The following is a 26164-nucleotide window of genomic DNA, read 5'->3' as shown; positions in this document are numbered from 1 at the left end:
GAGGGCATAAATAATGTACCAAGAGGCCCAGAACTCACATATTTCCGATTTCACAAAAGTCGAGTTCCTTTTTATTTTATTTTATTACCAACCGTCCTACTCCTACCTCTTCTTTTACAATTATGAAGGAGGATTTGAATCGTAAATGTCTTTATTGACAATATCAAAAAGTACTAGCTAGTGAGCTACAACGTTATTGACAAAAAAACTGATTGGGTACTTAAAAGGAAAACAATAAATAAGTTGACATATATGCACCAAGTTAATTGTTTTTGAGTATTCATTCAGAACAGCTTGAAGTTTGACCAAATAGTTTAGTGTGTTGGACCAAGTTATGGTATTAATTATCTTTTTATTCGATAGGCCAAGACTAGGTTTATGGACCCTATTTTTAGCTCCCTGCAAGGACCGCAGGGAATTCATTCCTAGAATTTATTTATTTTTGACTAACATTACATGTCCTTGTACCATGAAAAATTTGCTTATATTTTGTTTTCTTGCTAAAACAGTACAAGGCCATTCATACGGGTGTTAATTGTGACTTCTAAAGCATCATGAAACATTTATTAACAATCAATTCATTATTTGATTGTATAGACCTCTTGCCATGGGTAGCCCAAGCCGCAAAGCATCCCCAATGGTTAAGTAGACTTTGTCCAAAATAGTACAAGGCCAATTCATTTTTCGTTTTGACTTCCAAACTACGGGCCTATAACTTTAGTGAAGAGAGTTTTACAGTGCTTTTCTATGCCACAAAGTTCTCATTATATATTCAGCAAAAAAAAGAAAAAAAAAAAGAGTTCTTATTATATAAAGTATAACATAGATTCATCATTCTGTTCATCTCTAAATTAAATATACTAATGAAAAATTCAGTTAAGTACTATATAATATGGATAGCAAATTCATGATATGAACAAGGTAATATTTTTACTATAGTTATACCTGTGTCCTCTTTGCAGCATAGTTTTTGTCCAATACGCAAAGAGTATTTTTTAGCTCTGATACCTGCAATTACGAAACATAAAACATTAACAAAAAAAAAAAAAAAACCTTACAAGTACCATATATTAAATTGATACAAGGTAGTTTATAGCATTCAGTCATAACTACAAGGGTTTGAAGGTGGGGAAAATAAGTCAGTTAGTCCAATGGTTAAAAACCCAGGTTATTATGTGATATACAATGGAGTGTGAAGTGTTGGTATCAACCTTGATTTGTGATTCAATCCTTATATGTTTAAGACCCAAAAAAAAAAAAAAAAAAAAAAAGACCGAAAATGGGGGAGATAGTTCAAGCTCTTTCTCAAATGGCATATCTTTCCGTTATGATAGTAAGGTGGAGGATGAAGTTATGGGTTCAAGACCCACCAGATTTGTGTGTAATCACCTTTAAAAAAAACTATCAAATTATCAAAAACTCAAACTCAATCCCTAAGAAAAAGGGAGACAAAAAGCCACAAAAATTGGCTAAGATATGACGAGAATTTTGTCCTAACAAAGAAGTAATCACTACTCACAACCACTAAAGGTTCACAATGTTCAATAATATCTAAATCTCACCACTCAGGACAGCTATCTTTTTTCATTCCAGGGACAAATAGCATGGTTAGGTTTCGATTTGTCAATTGATTGCATGTCAAGAAAAGTGCAGTTCCAAATAAAGAGTGGTAATTTAAGTCCGGTCCCAATCACCTAATTGCAAGCCACAACTACAAAAAGACACATACTGTCAGATTAAGAACTCCATATTGATGTAATCTCATATTAGCACATAAACTCCCCCTAAAAAAAATCTAATTACAAGAAAAACATTTTAAGCTGATGTATTCTAGCAAGCCTCTAACTACAATTTGCATTTGGGAAAGTTACTTATGAAACAAGTAAAAAGGTGAATGTGGCGGCGGGCTACCTTTGACATCACAAAGTACTCGCATAAAATTCTTCGCGATAGATAATAAATGTTGATATCCAGGATAGTTGCTAATGAAGATTATCTCGTTCAATTGCCTGAACTTCTCTAGATCACGTAATTCTTGTGTTGTGTGATTGTCTTTTGTGTGTGTAGTATTTTTTTTTTTCCTGTTATTTGCATCCACAGATCTTGAAATTTGTGTATTTTCAGGTATTCCCAACCCTTCCCTGGATCATCTCCCTTCTGCATTGATTTTAAAGGTGTATTGCTTCCAGTAAGGTTAAAGAAAAACTAACTAATTAAAACAAAAAAGTTGGCACTCAAACCCGATACAAAGCCTAGAAGGTATTACAATGACAAATCAGAACTAGGAAAAAATAAACACATAGATCTAATAGCCAGGAACAAGTCTAAGGACAGGATTTTTCAATAGGAAACATGGGTGTATAAATAGTTAAAGCAGTTAGGTATCAAAGACATAAACTAAACTGTTACTCCAGTTTCAGATGCAAATGGTATTATCATGATTGATTTGAAAGTAAATAGATATTTTTGGAACAATTAAAATGGGAAAAATCAGAATAGGATTTTTGTTTCTGATCTAAACCACCATAAATTTTAATTGTACCTTTATTCTAGCTTCCTAAAAAATGGGCAGAAAAATAAAAACATGATCAAGTTGGAGTTTCGGTATATAGGCTGCCATATATGTATTGGAAAAAAAGAGATATATATAGTTAGAATCACTGGAAAGACAAACAAATAGGATTCAAATCAAATAGAGTCGTATTAGTTGCCTAGATTGTACTGTGTGGATGGAGGATATTCCGTCTCACATGTACTCTGTAATTCATGCCAATATAGCAAGTTTGGTTTAATAAAGTCTGATGTTTTTCTTCTTAAAAAAAAAAAAAAATAGTCATTAGAGGTTTCAAGATGACCCAGGACAAAACAGAACTATGATAAGAGAGCTAGCACAAACATGAGAACGATATAATTAAAAAACAATCAAAGTAACTAGAACCAACATTTTTGTTTCCCCTGGAACTAAAATGATACAGCCAAAAGCATTAGAATACTGAAATTGATGAGACTATTAAAATACTTAAAGAGACTATTAAACCCAATCAGTAATTAGCTCAACTATTCACAGAAGGCCATCAAAATTCTCTCTTGATTATTAATAATTCTCTACTGAATTATAAATTTTTTGGATTATTTTATTGACCTATTTAATTTAAACAGAATTATTTTATCAGGCTTCTAAAATCCTAATTAGGATTCATATAGCAAATTTGACCTTCGAACATTGATTATTATAGAATCATCCCATCTTTTTCCTTCTCTTTCTTGTTTGTTTGTGAACATGTAAAGAGAAATATTGTTTTTATGTCTGTAATGTTTTTGTGGTACTTCTTGTTTGTGGTTGGAATCTGACCACCCGTTCCCCTACTATCCATCTATCTTAAAAGAAAAAAAAAAAGGAGGTTTTAAAAAACTATATACTCCTTTTTAGTATGAAAATAAGCAAGCTCTCTCTTTTTCTCTCTATATATATGTGTGTGTGCGTGCGTGTTGTCTTTCATGACCAAAACATGAAACATATATGAGATACAATCAAACAAATAAAATGAAATAAGCATAGATTTCAATAGATATCATGAATATTCAGATCCCTCAACATATTCATCAGGGTTCCATCTAAAAATCCCTCAACATATTCATTTTCATCCAAACAATTTGAAAAGTCAAAGTATAGAAACTGAAAAGTGTTGTGGGATCATTTGGTGATAGGAGTATAGGACCAAATTAATCAAAAAGAGGTAAGTTGTGATTGAAGTTTGCCTAATAATTAAAACAAGATACAAAATCTATTAATTTCGATAGAATCATACTGATTTTATTTTATTCTAAACTTTAATTGCATTATAGGCAAGTGTGAAGTGATGAACAATGTGATTTGAAGCCTCCAACTCAAGTCTATGGTACATGCCCTGTGGGAGTGTACCTGCTAGCTAGAGCTTTTTGGATGGAGGGAAGTGCTGTCAACGAAAGTGGAGGAATAAGCAAGGTAGCAATCCAACCCTAGTTTAAGCAATGTGCGATAAAGTATCTTGCGAGAAGTTTGAACTATGCTTCCTGACAATGGCAAAGGAGGGAGATCCTTTTGTGAAAATAGTTTTTTTTTTTTTGGTACTCAGTAGCATCAGAAAAAATATATCAAAGGAAAACATCTTTGGTCAATGGAAAATCCTATTAAAAATATAACTTATATTTGTTTTTCCCTAAAATTTTCCAGGAAAAAAAAATCTATTTCTTGCAGGCCGGCCCAAGAAAATTTGGGGCCTAAGGCAAAAATTTTATATGGGGCATTTTTATATGTACATATTAATTAAATAAAATTATATAATAACAATTAAATTAAGACTAATTTGATGTAAATATAGAAATTGATAAATAATACTAACTAAACTAAGGTTAATTTTATATAGAGGATTGAATATCATAGTTGAACCATAAATTTAAACAAAAAGAACAAAAAAAAAATTATTTTAAAAAAAAAGAAACTTACTTTAACTTGGATATATAACTATGCATGGTTAAGTACAGTTGTAATCTAAATTTTAATTTTATATATTCTTTTTAAGAGAAAGAGATATATATTATTTGGTATGTGGTTTTGTAAGAGATTAGTTTACAAAAATTAAGGTCTCAAACTATTAGAAGAGATTAGTCATCATTGATGATCTATCACATTTACAACATCTTTTTTTAAATATTTTAGGGTTTCAATTGGTTTAAATTTCTATTGAGCTTCTATTTTGAAAGCCTTGTTAGAAATGAAAAAAAAAAAACTAAAGATATTACAAAATGTTCACAATATAATATAGTAATGACTGTAATTGATGAATTTCAACAACTTAATTTATTTATATTTGAATTACTTTTTTATGTGATTGGTAATATGTCAATTAAACCTATAGTAAAATTTGTGATATCTTTAATATCACTCTTAAAAAAAAGTATCAATTATTTTAAAAAATGTTATATTTTTATAAAATTTTGGGCTTTTTACAGAGGAAAATGAGGCCTTTTTTAACAAGAAATTTTTTATTTTGTTGTGGGGCCTTAGGCTTAGGCCTTGGGCTGGCCCTGATTTCTTGTCATACTAAACAAAAAAAGTTAAAGAGGTAATATGGAAACTATTAAAAACAACTCTATTTCATTTTTAAGAATGATACCAAATATAGGAAAATGAGATTATTTTTTTTATTTTTTTATTTTTTTTGATACAAGATAGAATTTCTACTCTAGCTTAATTTAAGTGTATATGTGTGTGAAGCTCCCTCCTAGAGACTTGAATCCCAGTCCTTGCCCTCCATACCTTACAAACACTTATACTTGTGGAGTGACCACCGCACTAATGGCCTGTTTGGATGTTTAAAATAGAGGGGGAGTAGAGTAGAGGGAGGGAGAGTAATTTGATTCTCTTGTTTGGAAGTTTTTTAAAGAGAGAGGGGGAGGGATTTGGAGGGGTTTAGAGGGGTTTCAATTACCTCTAATCCCTCATTTTTAATTCTTCCAAATTGGAGAGATTTGGAGGGAGAGTAGAGGAGATAAATTATTTATCAAATGAATTTTCCAATTCACCCATTTTAAATTTACGAAATTACAAACCAATTATATAAATAATATTTGTTTGTTTGCTAAGAAAATTTTAGCATTGACTTTTTGTTTGTTTCCTGAGAAAAAAAAAATACGCACATAGTCTAAGTCTTCTTCTTCAACAATCAGAAAATCCACCAATTCCTCGCGAAAGCCAGAACCTCCGATTCCGATCTCGATTTCATCTCTGATCCGAACGAACAACAAACCCAAAGACCCACAATGAACAACAGACAACAAACCTAGAGACCCATTTCAATTTCAACAACAAAGTAAATACACAGAGAGAGAGAGACAGAGAGCCACGATGCACCTGATCGAAGCCATGATTGCCGGTCGGATCTCTTGCGGCGTGGTGGTTCATCTACGCCTGTGGTTCCATCGGCGCCGCCGTCAAGCTCAACTGTGGCGACCCCGATATTGCTTTCGACTAAGCCTGTGGGTTCCACCATGCGAAGAAGCCTGAGGCGTTTGGGTTTTGCTACGGAAATGGATTCGACGGCAGATGAAGGAGTTCGTCGAACTCGTCTGGTCTCGACAAGGACGATTCCACCGGCGAAACCACATCGGCGGCGATCGCAGCAGGAGTCTCCGGAGGAGGAATCTTTGACTCCGTGCACTGCTCAACAAAGTTCATCAACTCCCACTTGGATTCGCTCCGGGTCATCGGACTCGAATTGATATGCCGCCGGTGCCGAACCAGAAGGAATCGGCGATTCGTCGACCGAAAAATCTTCGCCGTCCGATTCGTTGCATTATGCGGAGCCATTTTTACCAAGCGATTACTATATAAATAGGTAGTTGAAAATCTTGTAGTGAAAAAAAAACTATTACTAATAAAGAAGAAAAAAATATTTAAGAGTTGAAATCCTGAAATTTTCTTTTTTCTTTTTTCTTGGCATCCAACCAGCGAAAGAACAAATAAAAACAAAAAAAAAAAATTTGCTTTATTAATTAGATAAAAAAAATTTAAATAGGGGTAAATTTTTCTATTTAAATCATTTTCTCTCATTTCTATCATAATTTTTAAAACATCTAAATAAGAGGGAGGACTAATTACTCCCTTCCCCTTCACTAATTTTAAAAACATCCAAACAAGGTGGAGGATAATCATTCCCCTCTACTCTCCTCCCCACTACTCTCCTCTCCTCTACTCTCCTTCCTCTCTAAACTTCCAAACAGGCCATAAGAGTGCGCGGTGGTGAGATAGTTTTTCTAAGAATACTACCAATTATAGGAAAATTAAATGGATAATTTTCCAAAAAATACATTTTGAAAAATGACTCATTTTTTAGAAAATAATTATGTCTAAACAGGAGGCAAGCCAACCCTTTTTTTAATTTTATTTATGTTCTTTTCATTTTTTTATTAAAAACAAGTAAACAAAATTTTCAACTTTAATGGAAATTGCTCTACTGGGTGTGGATGAAATGATTGAATTGAATAATATTAAAAGTTAAATGATTGAATTGATGAACAAAATTAAAATTACATGACTGAATTGAATTTTAGGCTCAATTATATGGTATAATTTGTAATTTAACTTTTTTTCTTTCTTAAAAAAAAAAAAATCTTTCAGCCCCAAATTATAGCCTAAGCTCATGTCATTACTCAAACTTCATCTTAGGACTTAGATACTTATGATACCTAATAAGGACTTAGAACAGCTAGTGATGCACCTGTTATTTTCAAACCAATCCACTCGACGGACCCCAAGTTCACACCCAACACTCTTTTGTCACCTTTTAAATAATAAATAATCGTAGGGATACAATATTTTACATTTTTTTTTTCATAATTGTTAAGATGGAATATTTAGATTAGTGTTAATAAAAGTGAAATTAGTGGTACAGTTAAAGTAATATTGTTCTAATTACAATTTACTAAATTAACAAGTGTGGAAAAGAGTGGCTATTTTGGTCCTTTGTTATTATTGTTTTTTTTAACGTATAATATAACATTTTAAACCTATGATATCCATTTCATGATAATTTCTCTTTATCATTTGGTTAAGACACTAATTAAATTTTGGTGTACTTAACTAGGCAGAGATCAAACTCCAAATTTTTTATTCGACGATAAAAAACTTTACTAGTTGAGGTAACTGAAACCGTTCCCAACGATATTAGATAATTCTTTTTCTTAATGATAGTTTTAAATAATTCAAACAGGAGAGAGTAAGAATGTGTTTGGATCCAGTGTCCAGCGTCCAGCGTCCAGCGTCCACGTCCAGCCTTCAGTTTTTTTTTTTCCTTTCCAGCCGCAGTTGTTGACCAAGTCTTCCGTGAACAGTGCATTCGTGCACTGTTCACGGACCCACAAATTTTACTTTTCAGCCACTTTTTCATTAAAAATGGGTCCCGCGGTACTATTCACACATTTTAAAATTATTTTGCTACAGTGTTTTCAGTTTTCAGCAATAAGTTCTATCCAAACAGACTCTAAGACTTGAGCGGCTGCTGACTGTTGTCAAGTGTCAACCCTAATCCAAGCATGATTTTTATTTTATTTTATAACAACTAACCCATGCATGATTTACGTTACACCATAAATGGCAAATCATTTTTGACTTTTCAAAAACATACGATTCATCAAGAAAACTTTTATTTGGTAGGTGTGCTTTCTTTACTTAAATGCATTTCAAATATAATTTTAGCTGTCTCTATTGAATAACATCCTAATGTCCATAGAAAGTTTTCATTCAAGAAATAAGAGCAACTGAGCCAAAGATCTAACAACTGCATATAGTTATTCTTTGCTCTTCACATTCCTGAAAATTTTAATCAGGTACAAATTTTTCTCTCAGTTCTATTACGTATGACTCCAATCTATATATTGTCTCATATCTCTAATTATTTCATAGGTAATTTTGTTTATAGATATGATAGAATTGAAATCTATAATGTTTGTTCTATTTTGTTGTGTAGGTGAGATGCGATTATAAATCTTATTTTTGATAATAAAAAAGTTTAATTATTGACTGAGTTAATTAGAACCCATTTAATATACGCATACTTTATTTGTTATGTACTCACCATTCGTCACTTGAGTTAAGTGGAATCCACTATATAAATATAGAAGATCATCAACTATTAATGATAGGAGCTTTGAAACCAGCAAGGTGGGGTATGCTCATTCTTGATAGCCGGAAAAATATGAATAAACAGAAAACCTTGAATATTAGAGTCTGACTCGTTTTTTGGTATATATGTAGGTTCAAATTATATACCAATAAAGCTTGGAATAGAGATATGAAGAATAGAGATTCAACATGCCTCTCAATGTTAGTGATATTCTTGGTGTTTCAGTTTTATTTATGGCCCATGTTGAGAATGAACATTTCTCATTCAACCAAGATTAGTCAAGGTATGCGTTACAAAATCCTTCTTTGTTCTCTTCGTTTTTTTAAAGAATGATTTTGTTTTTCCTTTTATAGATAGGATAGGATTGAAATTTGTAAACTTTGATACACTGACCTAATTTGTTTATGACGGTGGGTTTTAATAAGTTCAACTGATAAAGTTTTTAATGGTTGTATAAAAAATTTAGGATTTAATATCTGCATATACTATAGATTGAAACTCTCTCAAAAAGTTGCTTATGACTAAAACTGTTGTTGGTCCACATGAGCAATCGCTAAACAATTTGATAGACAACAAATTTATAAGAATTTCCTTTCTGGAGGGACCTTCACTGTGATTTACTCTTCTAAGTTCTAGAACTTTTTTTGCCCCTTCTAACAGTTTCTTATTCTTTTGTACATTATGAGAAATTATTCTATAGATGCACGATATGTTGAGATTTCCCTCTTACATAAGGGTGTGTCTTATCAACAAGTTCCATTCTCTTAGCTTTGGCATGAGCATTCGTAATTGCCTCTGTGTTTTACGTGATTAAAAGAAGTCCACGAAAAAACCCTTAAGTGAAAGTAAGACATAATAAATTAGGTACTTTGAATAATTTGACATACATTATTAAGTTAAGACACCAATAAATTTTTGGTGCCCAAATCTCTTGTTATTATTTGAAGAACCATAACTACTAATTCTCAAAGTAATGATTTAGTTATAGAGAGTTTTAAATTTATAGTGTCCACTCTTGATGATAGTTCTTTATCATGAGATCAAGACATCAATCGGTTTTTAGTATAAATGAAGATTGAACTTCAAATTTTTTATTCAATCTTAGAAATTTTACTAATTAATTTATTAAATGATGATAGTTGTCACTATTCTGCCAATGCCCTTGCTACATTCAGTTATCTTATAAAGAATATTGTCATCAAATACTTACCTTCTTCGCAAAAACACCCAAATAAAAAAAGAGAAAGCATTTTGGATTTATCTATTGAACCATTAACTCTTAAACTTTATATTGTTAGGAAGTAAATTAACCGTGTATATTAAGCATAGGGAATATTACTGACAAACTTAATTGTTAAAGCTTGATTCCACAGTCAGAAGGAACACAATGTTTTTTTTTTTTTGATAAGAAAAAGGAACAAAATGTTTATGAAATCATAGCTGCCTTTATAGTACTAAATAACATTTTTTATTTTTCTTTTAGCAAAAAATCCAACAAACTAATTTTTATTAGTGTAGAAATAATTTATATAAAGCAAACAATCATCAATATTACTCTTATTTTTTTCTATGAAATTAATTTTGTTAAAATTTCCTATATCCAAAAAAAAAAAAAAAACAATTGTTTCAATTTGAAATAATCTTGAAGCTTCAAGCTTATTGGTGGGGCTAAATTTCTTTCAAATTCTTTATGGTTGCAGATATGAAAAGTTTAGTATCCAAATCAATTAGGAAGCCAGAAGCAAAATATATCAGCTGTGACCGTTCTCACAAAAATTATGATTTCTGTACAATCAGTGGCCCAACAGTACTGGACCCTACTAGCTCAACATTCTTTGTAATAGACCCCAAAACCTTGACCCCACAAAAGCCCACGGTAGAAAAAGTCAGGCCCTATCCACGAAAATGGGAGACTCACACAATGTCCAGAATCAAAGAGGTCACCCTTGTTTCAAGCCCAATAATCCCAAACTGTGAAATCCAACACAAGGCCCCAGCCATAGTATTCAGTGCTGGTGGACTCACTGGCAACATCTTCCATGACTTCAACGATGGCTTCATCTCCCTATTCTTCACCGCCAATTCAATCTTCCCTGATCAAGATGTTGAAATATTACGTACTTTCACTAAATACCCTATCATAAACCTTGATAATGATACTATCCCCTATTGTTTTCCTTCTGCCAATGTAGGTATTATATCACATGATTTGGTCACTATAGACCCAAAATTAATACCAAATTCAAAAACTTTCACCCATTTCCATGCCTTAATTGACAAAGCCTATGGCCAAAACCAAAACCATCACTTTAAGTTTAATCATTCTAAATCTAGGCCAATTCTTGTGTTGATTAGTCGTAATGGTGGTGTTGGTCGTGTACTCTTGAACCAAAATGAAGTAAAATTTGAAGCCGAGAAGATTGGTTTTAATGTGATTATTTTTGAGCCAACACCTATGACCACTATGCACAAAGCTTGTGAATTGATACATTCTGGTCATGCAATGATTGGTATACATGGTGCAGCCCTTACACATACAATTTTTCTCCGGCCTGGCTCGGTGTTCATGCAAGTGGTGCTGCTTGGGACTGAATGGGCGGCGGAGGTTTGCTATGCGAGATTGGCTAGGAATGTGGGGTCAGAGTACATGGAGTATAGGATCGAAGCTGAGGAGAGTAGCTTGCTAGAGAAGTATAGCAAGGATGACTTGGTAACAAGAGACCCAGTTGCTTTTAGAGGAACAGATTGGTCTCTTATGAATATATATTTGAAGGAACAAAATGTTACATTGGATTTGGTTAGGTTTAGGGAGTACTTGAAAGAAATGTACAAGAAGGCCAAGAAATTCATGAACAAGGAGGGATAGTGATGATAGTCATAACTCATAAATGTTGAAAGAACATTAGATGATTCAATAACTTATTTTTTTGTTGATTATTATTATTATATTGTGGAATTCATGAAAAACAAAAAACAAACGCTTTCAGTGAAGCATAACGAAAAAAAAAAAAAAAAAATACTGTAACACTCAGGGCTAGATAAAATATATTTTGCCAAGCCAAAATCACTTATTGACATGTTATGTTGTTTTATAACGTAGCATATTACACCGCTGAGTAGGTTCTGTAGTAGTAACAAAATTAAGTTTGATCAGAGAGCTGCAAATCTTAGCACTTACAAAATGTGTGACCAATAACCAATTCTTGAATTGATATTCAGATGGTGTTAGCTCTATTGCTTTAGTGGCCAATTAATTTGTTGAAGATTGATAGCCCCCAAATGGATGTTTTCATGTAGATCAAACCGAAAATTTCAGCTTGATCCCATTTTTATCTTAAAAGAGGGGTATTATTAACGAGTAATTGAAGTTAATTTTCAAAAATATTATTGAAAATTCAATTATAAGCTACAATGCACTTTTTTGAAAGGAAAAAAAAAACCCACTTGCCAATAGTTTATTGATTTACAGGTACCGATTTAGTGTGATTGTGTGATAAATTGAATAAATTACCAAAAAATATGCTCATCTTTTTTTTTTTTTTTTGAAAGAAAAAATATGCTCATCAAAACGAACAGAACAAGTGTAATAGGTTAATTTAAGATGAGAGAAGCTCATGAATATGTTGCAAGGAATGGCTTATTATAAAGTAAAAAAGAGTGGTTACAGTTAGCTCAACTGGTAAAGTCTTTGATAGTTGAATAAGAGATCTGGGGTTCAATCCCTGCCTACACCAGAAACCGATTAGTGTCTTAGTTTGATGATAAAAAACTATCATCAAGAACCCACTATCATCAAAAATATGCTCATCAAAACGAATAGAACAAGTGTAATAGGTTAATTTAAGATGAGAGAAGCTCATGAATATGTTGCAAGGAATGGCTTATTATAAAGTAAAAAAGAATGGTCACAGTTAGCTCAATTGATAAAGTCTTTGATAGTTGAATAAGAGATCTGGGGTTCAATCCCTGCCTATACCAGAAACCGATTGGTGTCTTAGTTTGATGATAAAAAACTATCATCAAGAGCGGACGCCATAAGTTGAAACTCTCTCTAAAAAAAAAAAAAGTAAAAAAGAAAATTAAACTTCGACCCTGCTATAGTACTAAAAAAAAAAAACCAGAATCAGACTATTGGATGATGGGATAGTATTAACCAAGGAAGTAATTATTGTAGCTGTTTAGCCGTCTTTGCAGTGTATACCATTCAGAATAAAAAGTCTGAATTGGTAAGGATGAGGTAAAACTCATGTTTTACACTATTTAATAAGAGATTGTTACATCAGTTTTTCACTTAAAACTCAATACATCTTATCACACATAATAACATCTCAATAAACTCGTAATTAAGTTGGATTTTCAAATGAATATTAGAATTGATTGAGTGTGATTGTGTCTATTTTTTAGTATGTAATATGACGATGTGGCATGTTAAGACTGGAGGTTTTGCACCACATCTTTATAGAATTTAATCTCCTAAATAAAATATCAGACTATCATACTCTACCAACTTATTAATAGCGGAGATATGGTGGCATCAACTCAATATTCATAAAATGTATTGATATGGTCTTGTTCTCCCACTAATAACAATTGTGTTCATGCAAGACAATTATTTCCCTATAAATATTAAATTACAAACAATTATGGTCTTGTTCTCCCACTAATAACAATTGTGTTGCCGTGACAGATGGTCCCGTAGGACAATTATTTCCCTATAAATATTAAATTACAAACAATTATGGTCTTGTTCTCCCACTAATAACTTTAGACGATTGATTTATTTATTCATATTGTCATATGTGGTTAGTCCTACCCCTCTTGGAAATTTAAGTATGAAGTTGAAAGTGGATAGGCCCACGAGACAAAGGCTATGTTGTCATTGATTATAATTTGTTAATGGGACTTTTTTTTTTGATAATTAGGTTAATGGGAGTTGATTTGGAGTGACTTAAAACTAAAATGTCATCAGTATCACCGTATTCATTAGTTTTTATTGAAGTAGGCTATCTCTCTCTCTCTCTCTCTCTCTCTCTCTCTCTCTCTATATATATATATATATATATATATCTTAAAAACTTTTGTTTACCAGACTTTCTACAAAAGTAAGTCAATGGTAGTATTAATATTAATTACTTAACAATTGTGTTGCTGTGACATATGGTCTTCTGGGACAATTATCTTCCTATAAAATATTAAATTATAAGCAATTGCCTTCGCAAACTCTACACGATTGATATAAAATGTATTGATATGGTCTTGTTCTTCCACTAATAACAATTGTTAATGAGACTTGTTTTTTTGATAATCAAGTTAATGGGAGTTGTTTTTCCAAAAAAAAAAAAGAAGAAAAAGTTAATGGGAGTTGATTTGGACTGACTTAACACTAAAATGTCATCATTATCATCGTATTCACTGGTTTTTATTTAAGTAGGCTATTTTAAATCAGAGCAATAAGGGGCTATGCTATATATATATAATATCCTTTAAACTTTTGTTTACCAACTGTTTAGAAAAGCAAGTAGGCTATATCTATATATATATATATATATATATATATATATATATATATCTTAAAAACTTTTGATTACCAGACTTTCTAGAAAAGTAAGTCAATGGTAGTATTAATATTAATTACTTAACAATTGTGTTGCTGTGACAGATGGTCTTCTGGGACAATTATTTTCCTATAAAATATTAAATTATAAACAATTGCCTTTGCAGACTCTACACGATTGATATAAAATGTATTGATGTGGTCTTGTTCTTCCACTAATAATTATTGTTAATGAGACTTGTTTTTTTGATAATCAAGTTAATGGGAGTTGTTTTTCCAAAAAAAAAAATTAATGGGAGTTGATTTGGACTGACTTAACACTAAAATGTCATCATTATCATCGTATTCACTGGTTTTTATTTAAGTAGGGTATTTTAATTCAGAGCAATAAGGGGCTATGCTATATATATTATATCCTTTAAACTTTTGTTTACCAAACTGTTTAGAAAAGCAAGTTAATGACTGAGTGTTAGTGTCCTTAATCATTTGATTTAGACCAACTTAACACTAAAATGTCACTATGATCACCGTATTCATTGGTTTTGATTTAAGTAGACTATCTTAATTTAGAGCAAAAGGGGACTATACTATATATCCTTAAAAACTTTTGTTTACCAGACTTTCTAGAAAAGCAAGTCAATGGCAGTGTGTTAGTGTCCTTATCACTTAAAATTCTTCAAAAAGAGTTGGGTTCTACTTAGTTCAAATAATAAAATCTCTTGTAATTGTTGTTGAATAAAGTATCTTTAGTTCAATTCTTGCTTACACAAAAAATTAATTGATATCTTGATTTGATAATAAAAAAGAATCACCATAAAAAAGACGCCGTAGGTTTCATATACTATCTATGAAGAAAAAAAATAATCTCAAAGAAAAGTTTTATTTATTGATTATATATATATGAGCAAGACTAAGGTACAGTACCGTACCTTAGGTTTGCTTTTTAAGATTCTGCCATGTGAATTTTTTTTTCATGGAATAGAAATATATTTTTTAGTTAAGTAGCCATATGACTAAATCTTAAGAGGGGAATCTAAGGAACAACACCTAATGCCACAAATTTTTTTACAACTTTGTTACAATTTTGTTACGTGGCCGACTCGTGAGTGGTGAAATTATGGACCCACATGGACCCACTATTTTATCCATCATTCACAAGTCGTCACGTAATAAAGTTGTGGCAGAATTGTAGAAAAGTTTGTGGCACTAAACTTACTCCTATTTTAATTCAGAGCTCTAAGAGACTATTCTATATGTATATATCCTTTAAACTCTTTCTTACCAACTGAAATAAAAACCAATGAATACGGAGATCATAGTGAGGTTTGAGTGTTAACTTGGTCTAAGTCAAATGATTAAGGATACGATTACTCTGTCATTGACTTGCTTTTCTAGAAAGTCTCTAGAAAAGCAAGTCAACGGTAGTGTTAGCATCCTTAATCACTTAAAATTCTTAAAGAAGATGGTTGGATTCTGTCCAGATCTGATGAGATCTCAATCAAGTCTGGTGAGATCTAGAACAGATCTGTTGACATCCATCGAATCCCCATTGGAAGTAATAGCTCTGCCATGATTGACTACATCTCAACTTGATCTTGTGGTTTCGACCAATCCAACCATTGGAATAGTAAAGTCCTGGTAGTCAAACTAAGACCCATGTACCCAGGTGGTAGCAATTCGAAACTAGAGTTGATAGGATTGGGTGGCTGTTTGACCCTAAACCAGATCCCAACCGATCTGTGGACATCCTTTACTTATTTCATAGTGAATAAATATAATATTAAAAATTATATTTAATTTGGAATCACTTTTAAAAACACTAAAAATTGTTAATCATGTAGAGAGGGAAAATTCCCGACCTATCACAAGCTGACACATCATACTACCAAAGTCCACAAAATACAACCAATTACAAAGCGCCACGTACTGCTGCTAGGTTTTGCCATCACTATTCAGAAACCAGTAGAAATTTGCCAAGTGTCATTGAAATAAAGGCATGAAACTGCATCAGCAGGTGTAAGCGATGACACAGGCAGCCTCGCACGTGTAAGCAGTGACACAAGCACTCAGCACGTGTAAGCGATGACATAAGCGGACCAATCAAGCTGTGACAAGTGTCACCAATCAGACTCCGCCACGTGTCGCTCACCTACCCCTAAACTCCTATAAATAGAAGCCTTCCTAAGACATTTAAGAGGACAACAGAGACAACACAGAAAAAGACAGACAGGACGGAGACAGAAGGAAGAAGATATCTTGAGTTCAGAAATCCAGAAGCTTTGCCGGAATCAAACCCCGAAGCCTCCAAGAACTTCAAGAACTTCAACCTCGAATACAAACAACATTCGAAGCAAAATCATCCAAATTACTCGTCCAGATCTCAAAGTCCACTGGAATCAAGCTTAAAAGCCTCCAGAAACCTCAACAAACCACAAATTGGTGAAGCTCTACGGATTCAAGCCTCCAAAGCCCCGAAGAACTTCCACCACAAACCTTCAAATACGAAGAACAATCAAAGAGGAATCATCCAAATCATATTCCTAAATCTCAAAGTTCACTGGAATCAAGCTCAAAAGCCTCCAGAAACCTCAACAAACCATAAATCAACGAAGCTCTACGGAATCAAGCCTCTAAAAGCACCGAAGAACTTCCACCACAAACCTTCAAACACGAAGAACACACGAAGAACACGAAGAACACGAAGAACAAAGAATTTCTAACAAGCTCATAGCCAGAGATTCATTGTAATTTCGTTTCAAAGACCTTCGATCCATTCCTCAGCCAAATTGAAGAATATCTTATGTTCAAATCAAAATCACATTACCACAATTCCAATCAATAAATCTTTCAAGGAGATCGAATCAGAGGATCACTCTTTTGTAATTACAGAGAATTGTACCACACATTTATCAATACAAATTCGTATTTGTGAAACTATTTTACTTGTTTGATTTATTTCGAACTAAGAAATTTAGTCGTCTACAAATCCAACTACCAAAGTGTGTTATGTTTCATAAGTGTTATTCACGTTGCAATTTTGCTTTTGATATTGCTTACGGAATCACCTATTCTCTTTTGCTTCTTTGGTGGGTTAAGAATTTTTATGATTTAGTTTAAACACTTAGACTTGATAGTAGAATGTGTTGGGTAGGGGCGAAGCGAGAAATATTTATTTGGAGGGGCCGATTTGTGTTGCTAATTTGTTAGTTTATACAAACTTTTATATATATACACAAACACATACATTTTTACACACACAGAAGTTAGTATTTTTCATATATAGTGAAATCCATAAAATTAAATGTTTCATAGAATTAAATTAATCTTTCACCATCTCCTATAATGAAATCCTTACAATTTTCATTTTCAATATAAGTGACCAAATTGTCTACCATTGCGATTAAAATTTTTTCCTTTGAACTAATGGAGTGTTCAAAAATATGAATTATCCTAAATTTTAAGAGATGTGATAACACATTTTACAACAAAAAAAGAATTTGAGAAACAATACATTCTATATAACTACTAAGACCAATTGGACAATTTTTTTTAAGAACATTATTAGACTAACTCACATGTTTGGGGGGCCATGCCCCCTTCCCCCCTTATCATTTAGCTCCGCCTTGACATGCATAGTCTATGCAAGGATGGACCTAGGTGGGGGCCCAACCCCCTTTGCCCAATTTTTTTTATTTTTAATTTTTTATGCTTGTTATATATTTCATTTCTGTATCTGGGCCACTTTCAAAACCTTAGGCCCCTTACTCCCCAATCAGTCTAGCTCAACTAGCAATTATTCAACCCAAAAACTTAACAAAAATAATAAAAACATTCATAATGGTGATTATATTTTAGCAAAGAAATAATTATTTTACCTCAAAAGAACCAAAAAACCATGTGTTATTGGAAAAGTTAAAACTAAATTTTTTTACAACTACAGTAAACTGGTATAAATACTATTTGATTGTAGCAAATTATTAAAAATAAAATACAATATTTTATTAAGATTCTCTCTCTTCCTTCAATTTAAAAACTTAAATTCTCTCTCTTCCTTTATTATTTTAATGAGTTGTTTATATTATTTTAAATGAAGTGGTAAAAAATGGAACATTTGATATTTAGTGTATTGTAAAGTGAGGTGGTAAAATAATCAAAATAACTTTTTAAGGTGCTAAAAGCTAAATTTTTTAGCACTACTAGTGTGAATGCTCTGACTTTAAAATAAAAATCCTAGCTAGCCTAGTATTAAAAAAACTTTTTTTTTTGGGGTAGATTGCTTCTCAATTATGTGTTAAGACACACCAATTTTATGTATTTATAATTTGTTAGTACTATATAGGTGCCTATTTGAAGTTTTTTTTTTTTTTTTTGAGCAAGACTTAGGTATAGTACTTAGGTGCTGTTTCTTAGGTTCTAATTTTAAGATTCTGCCATATGGATTTTTTCTCATGGGAAGGAAGTATATTTTTTAATTAAGTAGACATATGGCTGAATCTTAAGAAGGGAACCTAAGGAATAATACTTAAGGTATTGTACATAAGTTTTGTTTGTTTGTTTTGTTTTGTTTTTTTCTTATGCTCCGACCTCTTCTAGTTTAAAATCTTGAGTCCATCCCTGTCTATGCATTCTTTGAATTGCTACTTACTCAATACTTCAAATATTAGACTAGTCAGTATTTAGCACTAACAGATCATATAATCATTCCAAAATCCAATTAGATAATTCTTCAAGAATGTTCTTTCTTGCAGATAAATGGCAAAAACAAAGAAAAAAAAGAAGAAGAAGAGAGAGAAATTATATTATGCAAACGTTAACTTTTATGTATACTGTTCTTTTCCGATACCTAATTTTCCTATAATTGCGGCCACTCAAAATATAAATAAATAAATAAAGCCACAACTTACGTTTGAAATGAAAACCTAAAATTCAAAGAAATAATCTTATTCTTAGTATGATTTAGAGTTTCTTAATTAATTATTATTATTATTTTTTTAATTTGGAAGAAAGCCAATCTGAGATGTGGTTAATTTGACATGGATGATGGAACCAGGAGCATTGGAATGCCATTGTAAGAACCTTTTTTTCCTTTATGTAGCGTTTTAATTTAAAATCATAGCTTTAGTGCAAGAAGCTAATAACAAGAAAAAACCTTTAGCCAATCTAGAGAAAGTAATTAGTGACATCTAAGCTGCCACTGCGTGGCTGGGCATATATAGCTTGCTCCTTCTCTGTCATGCTATGCAGCTTTTACTCTTTTTTTATTTTTTTAAGATAATTACAATATGTTGCTAACCTACCTCTCAAATTTTTTTTCCTCAATCCTCCAAGCACTTTGTGTATGGAGAGGTTTCAATTTAACTACAAGCACTTTGACTTTACTCTTTTGAATTACTCATTTCAACACATTTTATTTTAATAAATTAGTTAGTTTATATTATTTATTTATTTGTTGTCTATCATTGCTGAAGTGAGGTTTTCGTAAATTGTTCTTATATATGATGTTCCTCAAACTTATCTTTTTTGGTAGACAAGCCAGCTTTAATAGGTGCTGGTAGGATGTGATTTATGAATTTTGGTTATTACACCAGATATCCTCCACTTTGTTGATAAGATATTTGTTACCTCAACAACCGAAAAATATCACTACTAAAATTATTTTTCAATATAAAATGCCTTTTGAGAAAACATATATTCGGCACCCTTTAGTGGATTCTAGCATAGTAGGAATCAGATGAGCACCTTCACTATCACAACGGTGTATTATGGAAAGAAAATTCCCGTCAATACTGATAGCTCTTAAGATTTAATTATATCAGACGGTCCTTTCAAATCAATATGGTGAAATCCAATTCGATTTAGACCACAAAATATAATAAATAAAGATAAAGATTAATATCCAGTCACTTTAGTCCTTTCAACTTGGCTCTCCATTATCTGCACTATTGTGTGTATAAATATCCACTCATATCGTTGCTTCTTTATCGTTTATAACACTTGCCACCCAATTCTTCATTTACTTCCTCTGCTGTAAAGACGTTCAGTATGGGAAAAATGAATCATCAATACTTGCCTTTATTCCTTGCCTCTTGTTTGTTCTTCATTTCTCTTTCTCAAACTGCCTCTAATACTTCCTCTCAACTTCATTGCCTCTCTGACCAAAGTGCTCATTTGCTGCAACTAAGGCAAGAATTTGTTGAAAAGCGAATGTATACTAAACCTGAGTACTATAGTTACTATGATTACCCTGATTACTATAATGGTTCTTATCCAAAGATGAAGTCTTGGAAGGCAGATAGTGATTGTTGTTCCTGGGATGGGGTCACATGCGATATAGAGAATGGTGAGGTGATTGGCTTGGACCTGAGCAACAGTTGGCTTTATGGGCCTCTCAACTCTAACAGCAGTCTCTTTAGTTTGTGTCACCTTCAGAAACTCAACCTTGACTCCAACAACTTCTCTTCCTCCACAATCCCACCTGAATTTGGCCAGCTTGTGAGGTTGACCCATCTCAACCTCTCTTTTTCTTTCTTACATGGCCGAATCCCGTCTGAAATTTCATGGCTATCCAATTTGGTTTCACTTGATCTCTCTTTCAATTATTTTAAATACAATGTTGTTGGTGATTATTATCATTATAAACTGTTGGATCTCAGAAGAATTGATCTTGAAGCACTTGTCCAGAACATGACATATTTGAGAGAACTTCATCTAGGCGATGTGAACATTTCATCGTCGCTACCTCAATCACTGGCAAATTTATCTTCCTTGACTTCTCTTACTCTGTCTGACTGCAATTTGCAAGGTGAATTTCCAACGAATATTTTCCTATTGCCCAGGATAAAATTCATTGATCTGTCATATAACAACAAACTTGCTGGTTTTCTTCCTAAATTTCAATCTCGTAGTTCCCTAAAGCAATTGCATCTTTCCTCAACAAATTTTTCTGGGGAATTGACTAATTCAATGGACAACCTTGGGTCTTTGAATGTTTTGGATCTTTCCGGAACAAATTTATTTGGGGAATTGCCCAACTCAATCAGCAACCTCAAGTCCTTGAATTATTTGGATCTTGATTCAAGTAATTTTTCAGGGGCAATTCCCCCTTCTATTGGAAACCTATCACAGCTTACTCATCTTTCCCTCTCATATAACAATTTCCATGGTCAGCTTCCATCTACATTGGGAAACCTTGCAAAACTCACTTATCTAGGACTTACCAAAATCCTTAACTATCGGGAAGTACCACCTTTCTTGGGAAATCTTACACAACTAGAAGGCTTAAGCCTTTCGCAGAACAATTTTGACTGTGGCTTCCCAATTTGGCTAACAAATATTACTAAACTCCGCTTGATCGATTTCAGCGGAAATCAGTTGAAAGGGAAAATCCCATCTGAAATAAGTAGACTTCCTCATTTGTCAAACCTTGACTTGTCTCAAAACTCACTCACGGGGGCCATTCCCTCAGTTTTGTTTACAATCCCTTCATTGTCTGCATTATTTCTAGATCAAAATCAGCTCATTGTCCCTCTCACATTCCAAAATAACTCTTTATCACCATTACATGCCCTTGGATTGAGTGAAAACAAAATGAATGAATCGATTCTAAGGTCAATTGTCAATTTCACTAAGCTACAAATGCTACTGCTTTCTTCAATCAACTTAAAGGGCAAGGTGGAGTTGAACAATTTCATTGAGCTTAAAGAGCTTCGCAGTCTCGATCTTTCAGGTAACAAAGTATTGTTTTCAAAAGAAAATATCAATTCAACCCTCCCCAAATTTTCATATTTGTCAATGTCTTCTTGCAATTTGACTGAATTTCCTGATTTTCTAAAAGCCCAAAATGAATTGCAAGTTTTAGACCTTTCCAATAACAACATTGAAGGTAAAATACCTAAATGGTTTTGGAATGTTGGAAAAGAGACATTGGGTTACCTAAATCTTTCATTTAACCTTTTAAGCAAATTTGAGCAACCACCGGTAGTTCTTCCATGGAAAAATATGTACCTTTTAGACTTGAGTTCCAACATGTTCCAAGAGTCATTTCCAATTCCCCCATTGTCTACAAATTATTTTTTTGCCTCAAAAAATAATTTTACTGGAAGTATCCCTCCAATGATATGTAAGGTGCATACTCTGGAAGTCCTTGATGTGTCTAATAACCAATTGACTGGTCAGATTCCACAATGTTTGCTGAACCTAAGCAATTCTCTTGTAGTATTGGCTATGAGAAATAACCACTTTCAGGGAAACTTGTCTGAAACATTCACAAATGGATGTAGTTTGAGGACACTAGACTTGAATCAAAACCAAATACAGGGGAAGATACCACGATCATTAGTTAAATGTCGAATGCTAGATGTTCTAAATCTTGGTAATAATAAATTGAATGATACATTCCCTTTTTGGTTGGAGTCTTTACCAGAGTTAAAAATTCTTGTCTTGCGAGCAAATGGATTCCATGGTCCTATATGGGATCATGATATACCGTTTGGCTTATCTAAGTTGCATGTCATTGACCTCTCTCACAATAATTTCTCCGGCAAATTACCATCAGAGTACTTTCAAAACTGGAGTGCAATCTCAAAGGTCATTGGCAACGACAAATCCCAACCAGGGTACATGGGAGATGACTTCAGTTATTACAAAGACTCAATGACTATAGTGAATAAGGGAGTAGAATTGGAATTGGTAAAAATCTTGACCATCTTCACAGCTATTGATCTCTCTGACAATAGATTTTATGGAGAAATTCCAGATAGTGTAGGGAACCTCAAAGGGCTAATTGTACTCAATTTATCAAGCAATCAATTTATGAGCCATATCCCATCATCGTTGGGAAACATAAGTGCGCTTGAATCTTTGGATCTTTCTCAAAATAGCCTCTTTGGTGAAATCCCTCAGCAACTAACAAGTCTCACATTTCTTGAGTATTTAAACCTCTCTCAAAATCAACTTTTTGGTCCAATTCCACAAGGTGGGCAGTTTTTGACATTTCAGAGTTCCTCTTTCGAGGGAAACTTTGGTTTGTGTGGCTTTCAATTGTCAAAGAAATGTGGAAATAATGAGATGCCAACTTCTGAAATGAGACATGAATCATCATTGGGAGAAGGATTTTGTTGGAAAGTGGTAGTGATTGGATATGCTTGTGGATTGGTAATTGGATTCCTTACTGGACATGTTGTCACCTCAAGAAGGACGGATTGGCTAGTGAGAAATTTTGGAGTGAACTTACGTAGGTGAAGATTAACACTAGCGAAGGTACTTGCTATAGATTTACAGCGATTGTAATAATTGTATTTAAGTGTGTAATAAGAGAAGCCTAGTTAAGTGTAATGAAATAATTATTATAATTCTTACCATTGTATATAAATATACCAATATATATATAAAAGTATGTCACCAACTCACCATTGCTTAATACAAATCACTAAATCACTTCTAGAAATAAAAAACATAAAAAAAAAATAAGGCACAAGGGACAACATAGAGTCGTGATTTGTAATATTTTAATTTACTAGATATCAAATGGTTTGTAGTGACCCTTTTAGTTAGTTGAAGATTGATAGCCCCCAACAATTCAATCGCATTTTCATCTTAAAACAGGGGTATTTTTAAAATTTAACGAGTGCCTAAAGTCGATTGTAAAAAAAAATTAAATATTCAATCAGTAGTTGTAGTGCATAATATTGTTTTAGAAAAAATACATTTGCCAATAATTTATTGATTTACACTTATAAAATTAGTATAATTGTGTGTTTTTCTTGATTTTTTTTTTGGACAAGCGAGGGAATCCTATTAGTTAGTTGAAGATTGATAGCCACCAACAATTCAGTGCCATTTTCATCTTAAAACAGAGGCATTTTTAAATTTTAACGAGTGCCTAAAGTCATTTGTCAAAAAATATTAAATATTCAATTAGTAGTTGTAATGCATAATACTTTTTTAGAAAAAATACATTTGCCAATAATTTATTGATTTACACTTGTAAAATTGGTATAATTGTGTGTTTCTCTTGATTTTTTTTTGGCAAAATGAGGGTGTGACTATTCCCTTGGGCTTCGAACCTAGAATCTCATTGATATCATGAGACCTTAGAAACCACTAAACCAACCTCTTTATTTTTTTATGTGGTTTGACTTTGTGTGTGTGTGTGTGTGTGTGTGTGTGTGTGTGTGTGTGTGTGTGTGTGTGTGTGTGTGTGTGTGTGTGTGTGTGTGTGTGTGTGTGTTAAATGTATAATAATTTTAGTTAATAGTCTTGTTAAGGAAAGTCATAAAATAAATAAATTACTGAAAAGATGCCAATCCAAATACACAAAATGAGTGTAATTTGCTAATTTAAGAAGCCAGAAGCTCATGAACATGCTGCCAAGAAGGGCTAATTCGAAGAGAAAAAGAAAAATTAAACTTTGATGCTGCTATCATGGATGTTTGGGTGGTCTCAACGGTAGCATGCAGGGATAAAAGACGGAAGATTCACTGATTAAGGGAGAAGCCCAAGCTATGAAGCCGGCCTTACTTGCTCTATCCAATGCCGCCAATCTAAAAGTCTAAACCATATTTTAGAAGGTAATGCTGTGAATTTCTTAAATCTTTTAAACTATAAAGTCTTTTGAATTTTCGTCTAACTGGATTGGACTATTATTTCAACAATTGATGATATGCGATCGATCCTAACTAATTTTGTTGAGGATCTATAGTCAATCCCAAACAAAATTTGTGACCTAAGATTTGTTGATGTTGGGGTATTTCCATTGTAAGAAGAGATCCAATTAAAAAAATACAATTAATTCTGCTTAGTGCTTACAGCTTGGCCCAATAGGCTTTTGAATGTAATAGGGTTGGACCTATTTGGCAATATCCATACGTAGGTTTGGTTCACTTTTGGATGGCAAAGATGGAGAAAGGCCCACTCATTCTAATAGAGAGCATTGCTCGAGATGTAACTCAATTAATATAATCAGAGTAAGGGGGAGATTATAGTTTCTACAAGGTTCAAACATGTTCCTCCTCTATTGCACAGAAACATCCATCAACTACAACCTCTAGGATACTTTTCTTTTTACTCAACCTAGCTAGATAACCCTGTCTTTCATTGGATGTGCAAAAAATATGTAGTTAATGTACACCAAATTAAAGTGTGCAACTAAAATATTTGTCATACTAATAACATTGCCTAACTACGTGTTGGCTCACAGGATGCATTGGATGTTATGTTTTATTTATTTATTATTTTTTTTGAGAAGACATTGGATGTTATGTTGGTTAAGGGAAAAATGATTGCACCAAAACAAACCTATTAATATTAAATATTCAAAAGGGCCAAAAATTCACATTAATATTTCCTATAATGTGAATTTATAATTATATCTCTTATCTAAAAGAAATAAATAAATAATTAATTATTAGTTTTGAAAAGGATCTTTGTTTTTTTTAAGAAGAATATTTTTTTTTTGTTTGAAATTTTTTTCAGAAGAATCTAAAATAAAATTTAAAATATATTTATATATTATAAAGTAGTAATCCAAAATATTAAATATTCAAAAGGGCAGAAATTCACATTAATATTTCATATACTGTGAATTTATAATTATATCTATAATCTAAAATAAATAAATAAATTATTAATTATTAGTTTTGAAAAGGATCTTTGTTTTTTTAAGAAGAATCTTTTTTTTTTTGAAAATTTTTTCAGAAGAATTTAAAATAAAATTTAATATATATATATATATATATATATATATATATATATATTATAAAGCAGTAATCCAAAATATTAAATATTTCAAAGGGCCAAAAATTTCTCTCGTTTTTTTTTTTTTTTAATGAGGTGAAAGAGTCAGGGGGCCCGTCCCCGAATTACTGCCAAAAACATAAAGATTCCATAGAAATTAATGATTAATGTGATCTTAGCGTGGTTATTTGGTTCATATCTTTGATGAGTTTTA

At 32.4% G+C, this 26164-nt stretch overlaps 2 protein-coding genes across 2 annotated transcripts; both read left to right on the top strand.

Moving 5' to 3' along the window:
* The first annotated feature begins 8831 nt into the window (after window positions 1-8831).
* LOC142627632 (xylan glycosyltransferase MUCI21-like) lies at window positions 8832-11529 on the top strand. Its single transcript, XM_075801511.1, has 2 exons — window positions 8832-8979; window positions 10364-11529. The coding sequence occupies exons 1-2, from the start codon at window positions 8832-8834 to the stop codon at window positions 11527-11529; spliced, it is 1314 nt and encodes a 437-aa protein (XP_075657626.1).
* An 8687-nt stretch (window positions 11530-20216) lies between these two features.
* Window positions 20217-23570, top strand: LOC142627671 (receptor like protein 27-like). Its single transcript, XM_075801540.1, has one exon. It carries the CDS (start codon window positions 20260-20262, stop codon window positions 23455-23457), a length of 3198 nt encoding a protein of 1065 aa, XP_075657655.1. The 5' UTR covers window positions 20217-20259; the 3' UTR covers window positions 23458-23570.
* Window positions 23571-26164: the final 2594 nt, after the last annotated feature.

Source organism: Castanea sativa, chromosome 3 (genome assembly GCF_040712315.1).
Source record: "Castanea sativa cultivar Marrone di Chiusa Pesio chromosome 3, ASM4071231v1".
Lineage (NCBI taxonomy): Eukaryota > Viridiplantae > Streptophyta > Magnoliopsida > Fagales > Fagaceae > Castanea > Castanea sativa.
Note: the sequence above shows the minus strand (reverse complement) of the source record. Positions and strands in the feature narration are given on the sequence as shown.